Genomic DNA, 12,170 nt, shown 5'->3' with positions numbered 1-12,170 from the left:
AATTTTGTTTTTTGAATTTTATTTTATTTTATATTTTCAGTTTATGATATATGATTTATTGATTATGAGAAAGAACAAAATGTTGATCTATGTTTAGGAGAAAAATATACCTTTTTTTTTTGTATAGTAATTAACAAATTATATATGATTTCAACTTGGTTTAATAGTTCTCACGCTATAAAATAAAAGATAACTTTTTTTATTGCATAGTGTTTCTTATTTTTCTGCGCATCGTGCGAGTCTGCTAGTTCTAATTAAACATTTAAACTTTCCAGCTCTCAAACTGAGAGGTTGAAATTTCAAGCGTTGACCGACTCCGTCCATTCCCATACTTGCACTTTTAGTTCGGAAACTGCTGAGTAATTTACAGCTGAGGAAACTGGCCAGCAATTTACATTGACCATCTTTTATGCTGCTTGTTCCCGAATCTGTATCTTTGTTCAACGGTGTGTCAATTATTTTACTTTTCAACGGTCTTCAATCTTTAACTTTTGTCCCTCTATTCAGTCTATTGTACTGTACGTACTTGCTCTTACGAGAGCTTCAGGAAGGACGTGAATATTGCCTGCGTTTCTGCGAGCTTTCTCTTCTCTCACGAGGGTATGCCATTTTGTCCTCCATTGTTGTAATAGCTCATTCACTTCAGTTACAACATATGTATATGTCATATTTTTGTTTGAACTCTTTCTATTTTTATTTTAGACGTTTTATGGTTTCTGTTATTAGTTGCTGTCTCCTGGCCTGTCTGGTCTGGATATATTAGTATCTTTGTGATGATATGTGGTTTTGGACCATAACTAGAATGGATATGATTCCTGCTCAATTTGAATCGTGTTCCCTCTTTTGTTTTTTTTTTTTTTTTTTTTTTGGAGAAGTTTTTGCTAAATCTTATTGATCAGTGAAAAATAAATTATGAGAAATTTTAAGGTATATGCCTCCTATGTAGTCTTTATCTTACAGCATTTATTTTCTGTATGTTTTCAAAGAGAGAGAGAGGAATGAAAGCTAATTTTGACAATGAATAAAATTTGACAGAGTCAAAGTAGAAGTTTTTCTAGGCTATTCTATCTTATTCCCAGTTTCTTTGCCACCAATAAAGTATCCAATTAAGGGAAATTTCTTTCTACAATCACAATTTCACCTAAAAAATTTGAGTTATATGATGTAGCAGTGGATAATATGGTTAAAGTTGTGTGATTGTGTGTGATGCTTGAATGATAAGAAAAAACATGAAATAGAGAGCGCATATGATTCAACCTAATGGCCTACATCCACAATGTACATGATGCACAAGGCTTTGACGGTTACATATTCTATTAAGCTCTTGTGTTACAATGAACCTAATGTAGAGTTTAATATAAAAATACTTGACTAACTCAAGGATAATTATAAACTAACTCAAGGTTAATTGGTTTGAGTCACTTGTCCCATAATATATCTAACATTATGCAACGGGAAAACTGAAGGTCATATCAAACTGATATGAAGAAATAAGTGACATTTCTGTCATTGCCGAACTTTTGAGAATGTGTAAAATAATGGAGGGATGAATGATATGCTACGGAAAAGAATGAAATTATTGATCTCTTTTTATGTAGTCCATTAATTGGACAAAGCCACTGCAATGACAGAACGATGTATAACATTGTTCCAAGAGTAGATCACTTTTTGTTGTTGATTATCAAGAATGTTACTTTGGTTTATCTTTATTTTTGCAACAGCTGCTCTCTAAACTTAATTTAACCGTTCTTTTACAGATCCAATGTATTAGGTTCCAATCCGAAATTTGTTTCTTTGTACCACTTTTTTTTTTTTTAATTATTATTTTTTTATAGATAATTATTATTAATTTCTTTTTTCAGTAGTTAAAATGTTTTCTACATTTGATGCATTGGTATTAGCTAGGTAGTACAATGGGGATGGAGTTCTTGGCGATTCTGGCAGTATGTTCTATGCAGAAACAATTCCTAGAGAAAGTATGGGAGAAAATTGAGCTTCTCATGAACATATGGACATTCATTAGGGAGTGTCCTGAATTGTTGAACTCCCTTGATAAAAAAACAGAATCTCTTGAGCAAAAATTGGATACTTTGCGCAGTCTAGAGGAGGATATCAACACAGAATTGGAAAGTGCAAAATTTCTTCCTCATAAAAAGCGGAAGAGAGAAGTTGAAGTTTGGTTGAGAAATGTACAAAGAAAGAAAATTGACATTCAAAGCATAAAAAAAGAAGTTGGAAAAGGAAAGCATTTCTTACGACCGTGGTTGGAAAGTCATGTTGAGAAGAATATTAAAGAAGTAGAAGAGCTTCATGAGCAGGGTAAATTTCCTCAGGGGCTGCTTCTTGATGCACATCATACCAGCAGGGACGCATTACTGACAACACCATTGCTTGGTGGGATTTCAACTAAAAGAATTATGAAGAGAATCTGGGAATGCTTTACCGATGTTAATGTGTCAAGAATTGGTATCTATGGAGTGGAGGGAGTTGGAAAAACAGCCATTTTGATGCATATCCATAATCAACTCATAGAAAGTACTTGTCCATTTTATCATGTATATTGGATCACTGTGTCACAACCTCTCAGCATCTTCAAATTGCAAAATGACATTGCAAAAGAAGTAGGACTGGATTTTTTAGATGAGAAAGATATTAGGAAGAGGGCAGCTAAGTTATATAAGGCGTTGAAAAGGAGAGAAAGAACTGTCCTCATTTTGGATGATGTTTGGAAACATTTTCTGCCAGAAGAAGTAGGGATTCCGAACAAAGTGAATGAATGCAAGCTGATATTAAGTACTCGATCAGTAGATGTGTGTCGAAAGATGAATTTCTGCGAAACTATCAAGGTGGAACCCCTTTCTGATGAAGTAGCAGAAAAGTTGTTTATGGAAAAGCTAGGCCTCCGCAAACCACTTGCCCCAGCGATTGAAGAAATTGCAAAGCTAATTATCAGACAATGTGGAGGCTTGCCAATTTGGATTATAGAAATGGCACAGAGAATGAGGGAAGTGGATGATATTAGCGAGTGGAGGAATGCTTTGACTGAGGCCAGAGAATTTAGAAGGGAGCTTAATGACTAGGGGTATGAGTTAATTAGCTAGTGACAGGAATTCTTGTTGACGAACAAAAATCTCTCCATTTCAATTGAAATAGAGAGAATCTATTATAATATAAAGATTTTATTTTTTGGATCTGTACATTTATTTCAAATGGTGAGAATCCTTTTTCTTTCGGGAATTCTACATTTGGAAAACATTGGTCATTTACTATTGTCAAGTGTGCATATTTGGTTCATGTCATACTAAATTTTTTTTTTTTTTTTTGGTTTATGGTTATCCCTAGGTTTAGAAGTTACATACAAATACAAGACCAAAATAAGACAGATAAAAAGTTCTAGGCACTGATTTTGAGTCTTTTGACAAGTTCCAATGTGGCAACTAGCAGTAGCAAGTACATTTTCTCAATGCTGCAAGGGAATGTTTCAAACAGCGTCAATTGATTTATGCTAGTTCCAAGAATCCTGTGGTAATATTTTGTTACTATTCCTGCAAAAGTGGTGAAAAATGACTGTTTATGTGGTCAGAACTAATAAATGATGTTTGTATGAATATAGATATGCAACGCCACCAAATAGGAGCAGCTTTCCATTGATAAGATTGAATCAGTACATTATAAAGACAAGTTTTTCTCCAAAATGGCAAAGTAATTGCAACTGAGATGTTACTGTTGGGGCAACTCAGTAATTAGATCAAGGGCCAAAATACTTCTTTCTATAAACTTGAACTTAGTCATAGCTCATTTCTTTTCTCTTTTTTAAATTAGTAATTACACAAACTCGGTGAATCTTGAACCCATAACCTCATCCTCCACGTTGCCTTTACAAAGGGAGGAGTGTCATTTCAGTTAGAGCTCATTTCCATGAAGTAACACATCAAATTAGCTACACAAAGAGAAACGGTATGGATCATTGTCAAACTTGAATACATGCAGGTGACCTACATCTGCAGCCCTTCTTGCAAGTTGGTTGCCCTGAAATATTTTGAAGAGTTTAAAGTTAAGAAGCGGCACAGCTTTAGAATAAACAAATATTTTGGACAAATTATGACCTGATCTCAATCCAACTTGGACAGAGTTCTCAGATTGACACCATATTGACAAAAAACAAATTCCCAGCTCTTTTATTCAACCTGATCTTGATGTTTGAAATAATCTAAAATTAGCAACCAATTTTCTCAAAAATCTTATCATACTTATAGTAAAATGTAAACTTAATATTGATTCAACTCAGTTCGTCCAGCATATTAAAAATGTATCAATCTAATTGCCTAAGTTCAGGGTCAACGCAGCACAATATGACTGAATAACAGACCAGTTTGGGATAAAAACAAGAGATGACCGAAACAATGAAGAGAATGGCATGACAATAAATATAAGCGTTTTTTTTTTTTTTTTGGGGGGGGGGTGGGGGCGGGGGGGTGGAGAGAGAGAGAGCAAAAAATTTTCTTCCAAAGTCAAAATATTTCATCAGATATGGATTTGAATGTCTCAGTGAGAAAAAGAGGATGAATTTGCTATTGATACAGCACAGACTAATAAAACCACACACAAGCACATGAGCGTGCACACACACACACACACAAAGGGTGAAATATAAAGACTGAAAACCACTTTTTCAGCATTATTTTTGCTCCAGGATGTTTATAGGACAACAAAAAGCACACGGTCATAAAATAAATTGTGGGAAACTTAGGCTTTGTTTGGTTTTATGAAAAAAAAAGAAAAAAAGAAAAAAAAGGAACACTTCAAAGAATTTTTTTATTTTTTTTTACCTTTCTATAATCAATTGATTACATCAAGAAAATAGCACCCCCCCCCCCCCCCCTCCCCTCCTTTTTTTCTTTTTAAATCAAGCCATATTGCAAAATCAGCAGTCACTAGACATGATGTAGAAAGCCTAAAAAATAGCTCAATGCACCCAAGCAATGTTTCAGATTAATTAGTTCCCTAGGATATTGACTTAATAATACAATGACCTTACCCTGCAAAAGTACTAAACAGTCTCAGCGGTGTACTGGCATGATGTAGAAAGTCTCATAAATTAGAGGAATCCCAACTAGCATAAACAGCCCCAATGATTTTCTCATGCAATGTGGCCCCAGAGCAAGCAATTATTCCCCGATCAAGACCTTCTAAGTACACTCCCTTTGAAAAGTCCAACGGACGTCCTCCAGCATCGGTAACCACACCACCGGCCTCTTCTATGATGACAACACCAGCGGCATGATCCCATATCTTCTCTTTGTATCCCGATCTTGCAAACTTCATAAATATCTCAGCATCTCCCCGAGCTATGGCTGCATATTTCACCATGCTGTAGACACGCAAGGGCTGCTTTCTGCCAATAGAGTGTGAAAAGCATTCCATGAGAATTAAAATATAACATATTCTAAGCTTTGTTTCTGGATATATAAGAGCCTAAGTAAAAAAGTTGCCAAAGCTCTTCAACCACAGTGCTAAAGACATTGAAAAGCTGTGTTGTCTTGGGGTTAAAATATTACCTTGGATTTAAAACTGTAAAAGCGAAATCACAAAGGAATGAGCAACAATGAGAAGATAAATAAAGACATTTAATTTACAGTAATTTCATATCAGATTCAACCTGTAATTTCTTTTGGTAATGTAACTCAAGCACCTAAACAGGATTGAGTCCATGATTGCACCTCCACCGCTTACTTACGGAGAGGGTAGATGCCTTTTTATCCAAAGAAAACTTGCCTGATTTAGCCTGAAATATTAAGTATATATTGCAATGCATGCATGAAAGCACCAGTCCATGCACTAACCTCAAAGCTAAGCAAGGGCAAGTTTGTTTGATGGTCTGTCAACTTATCCTGTTCCTATATCATCTCACTTCCAGTGACTTGCATGGATAACATTAAAAAATGCCTCTATAACAGCATAAGTTTCCCTCTGCAATTATTTTTCCAAGTTTTTATATAGGAAAGTAAAATATAATCATACTTTTAATTAGAAAGCAAATTGTTGTGCAATTAAGTCTACTTTACTGTGTGCTTTCATACACAAATTTCTACTTCTCTAATTATGTATTTAATATAAAACTTTCAATTGAGTTTCCCTGTTATATTTACTCTTAAAAATTTCTTTTCCCTTTGCTCTCAACCTTCTTAACATTTAGTAAAATCCTGGTTCCTATCTTCATCCATCAAAATGGATGTTTTCTTTGACTATCCAAATAGTTAAAATATATCAAACTATAAGTCAAATAAAATGTAACAGACCTAAGCCCTGCACTGTGAGCAACTCCTGCTGTGAAGGAATGGTTTGAATTCGCCTTCTGCACAGACTCACAAAACGTCGCCAATGCTGGATCATCAATGGAAGACACGCAAATCAGTCTAGCAGAGTTTGGCCATTCGAGCTTGTTCTGTTGATGGACTAATGGTTGCATCCATGCCTCACCAGTGCCTTTCCTTGCATACATCACACATCCCTTTTCCCTTGAATCAGAAGCAGGTGGAGACATCTGGGACATAGATTGATAGTATTCGTGATGATAATTTAACCATTCTTTCTTCATTGGATAATTTGGGCATCCAAGTACGCCGAGAATAAGTTCTCCATCCTCCATCAAGGCTAAAGCTATGGCATATTGATCCTTCCGTACAAACCCTAATGTGCCATCAACGGGGTCAAGTATCCAATGTCTTCCTGTGGGGCCCCCAGTTGAGTTGCACCGGCTGATGGTCTCTAGAATTTGTGAAGTTCCAAGGACGTTGTCTGGTCTTGGAAGACCATAATTGGGTGCTTCAGCTAAGCATTCATTAACAGTGTTCACCACTGTTTCCAACAAACCTGCCGAGTCAACCTTAGAAAGAGTTTGGACATCTTCTTCAGCAACAATGGAGACATTCTGACCCCCAAAGATTTCTGACAGTATCCAGCTTACAGTTGCTTGGACACCCCAATCTGTTCCCATGGTGACATCAAGAGAATTAGTAAATTAAGCTTGGTGAGAGTTTTACACATGCACACTCACAAATATAATGTGGACCAGATTTTCAATGAGAGTTAAACTTAACTCCTCTCTTTCAAAAAATTGAACCGGTTATCACAGCAGCAAAAACATATTATCATATTCCACCTCGAAATACTGGACTCATTAAAATAATGGTAATCCAATAAGCAGAAATGCACATTTCAACTCCAGAAGCATTGAATTCATTTAAGAGCATCTCAAACCTATTTCCAGTTGAATATAAAAAGCTTTGATGCAATACACTAAGAGCTGCATAAACAAAAAATAAGCATTTTTTAAAATTTTATTTTCAATCATAGCTTGGTAAAGTGACCATCATAACCCCACATGGACAAGTCTAAAACTCATAGGCCGATAAAATATAACAGGCATTCAAAATAATTACAATATCTTCTGCAATGGAAAAAGGACTTGAATATTTGCTCCTAAGATGTATATTGGACATGTTTTCCGCGGAACAGGAAATGAAAACAATACCTTCATAGAGACAGAATTCTTAGGAGAAGAAAAGTACATGGCACCACAAAAACTGAAAGAACATAATGCCATGGCATCATCAAATTGAAGACAGAGCGTAACTACCCCACAGATGGATTTTAAATGTGATAACCCCCCGACCAAGCTCATATAAAAAATTTTAAAACCTTATGTGGCTGTTAAGTACTGAATTTGCTTGGTCACTACTCACTGCATTATAAAACTATCCATTTGCACAGCTTTTCTATCATTTACAATTTTACTTGGTCTTCTTGACTTTCACCAAGGAAGGCACAGCAATCCTTGAACAATAATGCATTCTCTCTCTCTCTCTCTCTCTCTCTCTCTCTCTCTCTCTTAGTATTGATACCAGCACTTACATTTTCTACGGACATATAACAAGCTATTTTTATTATTTACTCAAAGAATCCCCTGATATCCTAGCATTAGCTGGAATTTTATCCAAAAATCAAAGTCTCATAGCTCCTTCCACTGAATGCATGGAAAAACCTCACCCTTTATAGGCCAAGGCAACTTAAGTTAGAATAGGTGGAGTTTTTTTAGTTCCTATTTCAATATCTCAATAATTTCTATATGCCAACACCAGTCCTAACATGAAATTCTGTAGCAATGCTAAAGAAAACTCAGTCGAGCACTACAATTACCTCCCAAATAGTCAACATAGAAAAATATTAGCCAGCATGAATCCCAGATGGAAACCAACTCAACAATAATAAACAAACCTAAAAACAATTTCCTGAAAAACACCATGTGAACACTCAAGTTCAACAAAACTAGATAGCTTCATTTTGAAAATGCTGGCCCAAACATCAGACAATTGCATCAAACACATATAAATTGTGGTCCTCAATAGACTCATAATTTATTTTAGTTTCCAATACCACATTTCTCAACAACCAAACAGACACGAGCAACATATAAACGAAAATCACACACCAAATTCAAAATACATCACATTCAAAGCACGCCACCAAAAAAAAAAAAAAAAGGCCTCAAGTTGAAAGCAAGGACTTCAAATGTAAATACATACCTGCAACAGTAACAGGAGAATCATCGTCCTTGGATTTAACCTGGTCACTGCTCATAGAAACCAACCCTTCTTGCACTCTCTGACACAGAGAGCACGCCAAGTGGACCACTCTAACCGCCACACCCAGTTCTTCATAGTACTTGTCACCCTCCATTATTGGACTTCAACAACCTTCGACAAAACCCAGATGAAAGAAACAAAAAAAACTTTTTTTTTTTTATAGCTACACCCACCTCCAGATTCGTGAAAAGTTAAGGTTCCTTGCCTTTGTTTTACATGGTTGTCTGGGTAGTTCTTTTTGAGTGGCTTGTTTAAATTTGAAATGGTTCAACTTCAAGGATGTGAGGGAATTACAACAATTGCATTCACTGGCTAAGTGAGTTTGTGAATCATGAAGATTGGTGTCGGTTTCATTTGGGTGTTGTTTGGTTGGAGAAGGAAAAGTGAAGGAAAATAAAAAATGTAAGAAATGTGAGAAAAGATTGAGGCACTGTTGTTTTTTTGCTTTTGTTTAAAGTAATTTCATTTTATGGCACACATTTCGTTTGACTATTCATATCATCGTAACACAAATTCCGTTAGAGCATCTCCATCCGGAAATGCTATCTCATCCTATTTTACAATTTCAAAAAGTTACTTTACTACTTATACCATACCATTTTCCAATACTTCCAACATCCCAACTTTTATTTTCTAATCCTACTTACTAAAATAATATAAATTATATAATAAAATAATATTTAAAAATTATCTATCCCTTCTCTCTCTCTCTCTCTCTCTCTCTCTCATCCCTCTCACTGCCTCTCTGAGTCTCTGTTCCTCTCTCAACAACCAAAAAACCCAATCATCACCGACCACCACCACCATTCCTACCATGCCACCATGTCCACCAAAATCCCACCGGAACCAAAAACCCAAATTAAGGAAAAAAAAAAACCCACCAGATCACTGCCACATCCACCGAGCGGAACCATCGTCGGCGACATCGGTGATCTTGAGCGAAACCATCATCAGCGATCTTGAGCGAAAACATCATCGGCGACATTGGCAACCCACCAATTTCCACCGAGAAACCAATCTGCACCGATCCATACCCACCCCAATTGTACGATCCAGCCACCCTTCTCTCCACCAATCTGCACCGATCCATACCCACCCCAATTGTACGATCCAGCCACCCTTCTCTCCACCAATCCCCACCACACGTCCATCATGATCACCTCCACTCCAGCACTCTTCAGCGCCTGCAAACTGCGTTCATCGCTTTCCACCTATTCACCGCGTTGTTCATCGTCACGCTATCCAACAGCATCATCAAGGAGAGATCGGCTCGTGTCACGGAGAGATTGGCTCGGAGTTCCGGCGAGAGCTCTGATGTGGTGCGTGATGCTCAACGCCATGGAGTATCTGAGAGTGTGAATAGAGAAGAGGGAGAAACAGAGGGAAGTGTGAGAGACAGAGAAAGACGGAGAGATAGATGAGAGATGAGAGAGAAAAAAAAAGCTGAATAAAATATTAATATTATTTTTGGCATAGTGCTACAGTGCCATCTTAGATGTAGGATGGCACTGTAGCACTATGCCAAAAAAATTTGCAATTTCCAACTTTTGGCCTTCCAGCTGCTGGGTGTATTTTGGGCCTTAATGCCAAATGTTGCTTACATTTGACATTCCCAAGCCCGGATGGGGATGCTCTTAGATAAGAGATTTTTAGAAACGTTTGTTATAGTTTTTTAGAAACGTTTGTTAAAGTTTTGTAGAAATATGTGTGGGTAAAAAAATATGTGAAAATACGTGTTATAATATTTAAATAATAGTTTTTGTTGTTTAAACACCGTTATTAAATGGGACCTTAGCTTTTGAATGTAGACAGATTTTAACTCCAAATTCCATATTTGAAAACAAAATACTTTTAGGGTACGTTTGGTAGACTGTAATAGATACCGTAACGTAATAACTAATATTATGGTTTAGTTGTACAGTTGTTTGGTAAAACTTTTATTATAAGAAATAATTATTCCTTATGAATAACTATTCCTTCAAATAAGGAATAGTCATTCTTTATTAAAAGGACTAAATTCCTATTCCTTCACTTAATAACAGCCTCAATTAAGAAAATTCCCAAAATATCCCCTTTTACCCGCTTCTCCAAAATTTTCATCTCCCTCTCAAAAATTTTCTATCTTCCTCCCTTTTGAAATATTTTGTCCCTTCTCTCAAAACTTTTCCTACTACTAGATATTTCCTATTTCTACAGGTACGACATTTCTTTCCTCTCAGTCGCTGCTCTCTCTTCTTAAGAACTTTTTTTCTCCCCTACCATATCTCTGCGATTCCATAGGTACTGTCCCCCTTTTTCTTTCTCTCTACTATTTTTTGCGTTTTGAAAAACTTATTGGCGTCCTTTATGCGCTTTCAAAAAAACAAGCTTAGAAGGACAGAACAAACAAAAAACTTTATTTGCAATTCAATGGGCTGTTCTGAAATTATATATTTTTTTGTTTTGAAACTTTTGTTTTATATTTGCAATTTCAAAAACAATAAAATAGGATTTTTATAAGTATTAACCAACCTGTCGTGTATGGATTACACAAGAAACGTGTATGGATTTTTATCACTAATTCTTATCAAGTGTATTTGTAATTTTATAATAAGGGTATTTTAGACAATTTAATTTTAAATGCTTTTATTCCATTGTCTTTAGGGTTTTGTCACCAAACAAGTGAATAGTAATAAGTATTACATTACAGCATCTTGTATTTCTTGTAATACGTATTCCTATTCCTATATAATCACCATTACAGTTTACCAAATGTATCCTTACTAATTAAAACCCACTTAAAAAAGTGGAGTTTTGTTTTGTTTTTGGACATTTCAAAAATTAGGAAAGTTTAATAAATACCTAAAGAGCACTTGCAGCAATGGTGCTAAAAATAGCCTTTTAGCTTTTTTAGCACCACTACGCATAAAAAAGAGGCTTGCGGCAGTGGAGCTAAAGGTAAAAATTTTACCTTCATTGCTACAATGCACAGCTATGTATGGCTGTGCACTATAGCTAGAGCTAAAACAAAAAAAAATATTTTATTAAATTTCTCTCTCTTCTTTCATTAAAAAAAATATTTTCTCTTTCTTTCTTTTTTTCTCTCTCTAACTTTTTTTTTCCCTTCATTTACTCTCTGTTTTGCCAATTTGTTCTGGATCTTCATCTTCATTGCCGATCTGTTCTGGGTTTGTCTTCATCACCAATCTTCATCTTCATCTTCATTGCCTACGTTGCCGACCCATCTCGCCCAGTCCTCCATCTCACCGCTCACCCAATGCCAATAAGCCTAGTCCTCCACCTCACCGCCGATCCAAGCTCCATTGCCGACCTAAGCTTCATCGTCGATCCAACTCCACCGGCACCGCTTTCATCGAACTCAAAAGTGCGCACGGATTTCGTGGTTGGATTTCATGGCTATGGTTAGATTTCATGGGTTTCTCTAGGTTTCGTGATAGCGGTTTGGCTGGGTTTCATGGTGGCTGAGTTTCGTGGGTCAGTGGTGGTGTGGCTGTGTTAGTGGTGATTTGTGTGGTGGTTTTTGGC

General features: G+C 36.2%; 2 protein-coding genes across 3 annotated transcripts; one reads left to right on the top strand and one right to left on the bottom strand.

Annotated features, from left to right (window-relative positions):
- The first annotated feature begins 275 nt into the window (after positions 1-275).
- Positions 276-3,237, top strand: LOC126694926 (probable disease resistance protein At4g14610). Of its 2 annotated transcripts, none has more exons than XM_050391476.1 (2): positions 276-600; positions 1,906-3,237. In XM_050391476.1, exon 2 carries the CDS (start codon positions 1,914-1,916, stop codon positions 3,078-3,080), a length of 1,167 nt encoding a protein of 388 aa, XP_050247433.1. In that variant the 5' UTR covers positions 276-600; positions 1,906-1,913; the 3' UTR covers positions 3,081-3,237. The 2 variants fall into 2 exon arrangements, with proteins under 2 accessions (XP_050247433.1, XP_050247434.1); XM_050391477.1 differs by having other exon boundaries at positions 1,902-3,237.
- Positions 3,238-3,616: 379 nt separating this feature from the next.
- On the bottom strand, positions 3,617-9,090 carry LOC126694927 (PAP-specific phosphatase HAL2-like). Its single transcript, XM_050391478.1, has 4 exons — positions 8,586-9,090; positions 6,300-6,987; positions 5,039-5,395; positions 3,617-4,029 (listed from the first exon to the last, which is right to left on the bottom strand). The coding sequence occupies exons 1-3, from the start codon at positions 8,737-8,739 to the stop codon at positions 5,092-5,094; spliced, it is 1,146 nt and encodes a 381-aa protein (XP_050247435.1). The 5' UTR covers positions 8,740-9,090; the 3' UTR covers positions 3,617-4,029; positions 5,039-5,091.
- Positions 9,091-12,170: the final 3,080 nt, after the last annotated feature.

Source organism: Quercus robur, chromosome 8 (genome assembly GCF_932294415.1).
Source record: "Quercus robur chromosome 8, dhQueRobu3.1, whole genome shotgun sequence".
NCBI classification, from domain to species: Eukaryota; Viridiplantae; Streptophyta; class Magnoliopsida; order Fagales; family Fagaceae; genus Quercus; species Quercus robur.
This window is presented reverse-complemented; position numbering and strand designations above follow the sequence as displayed.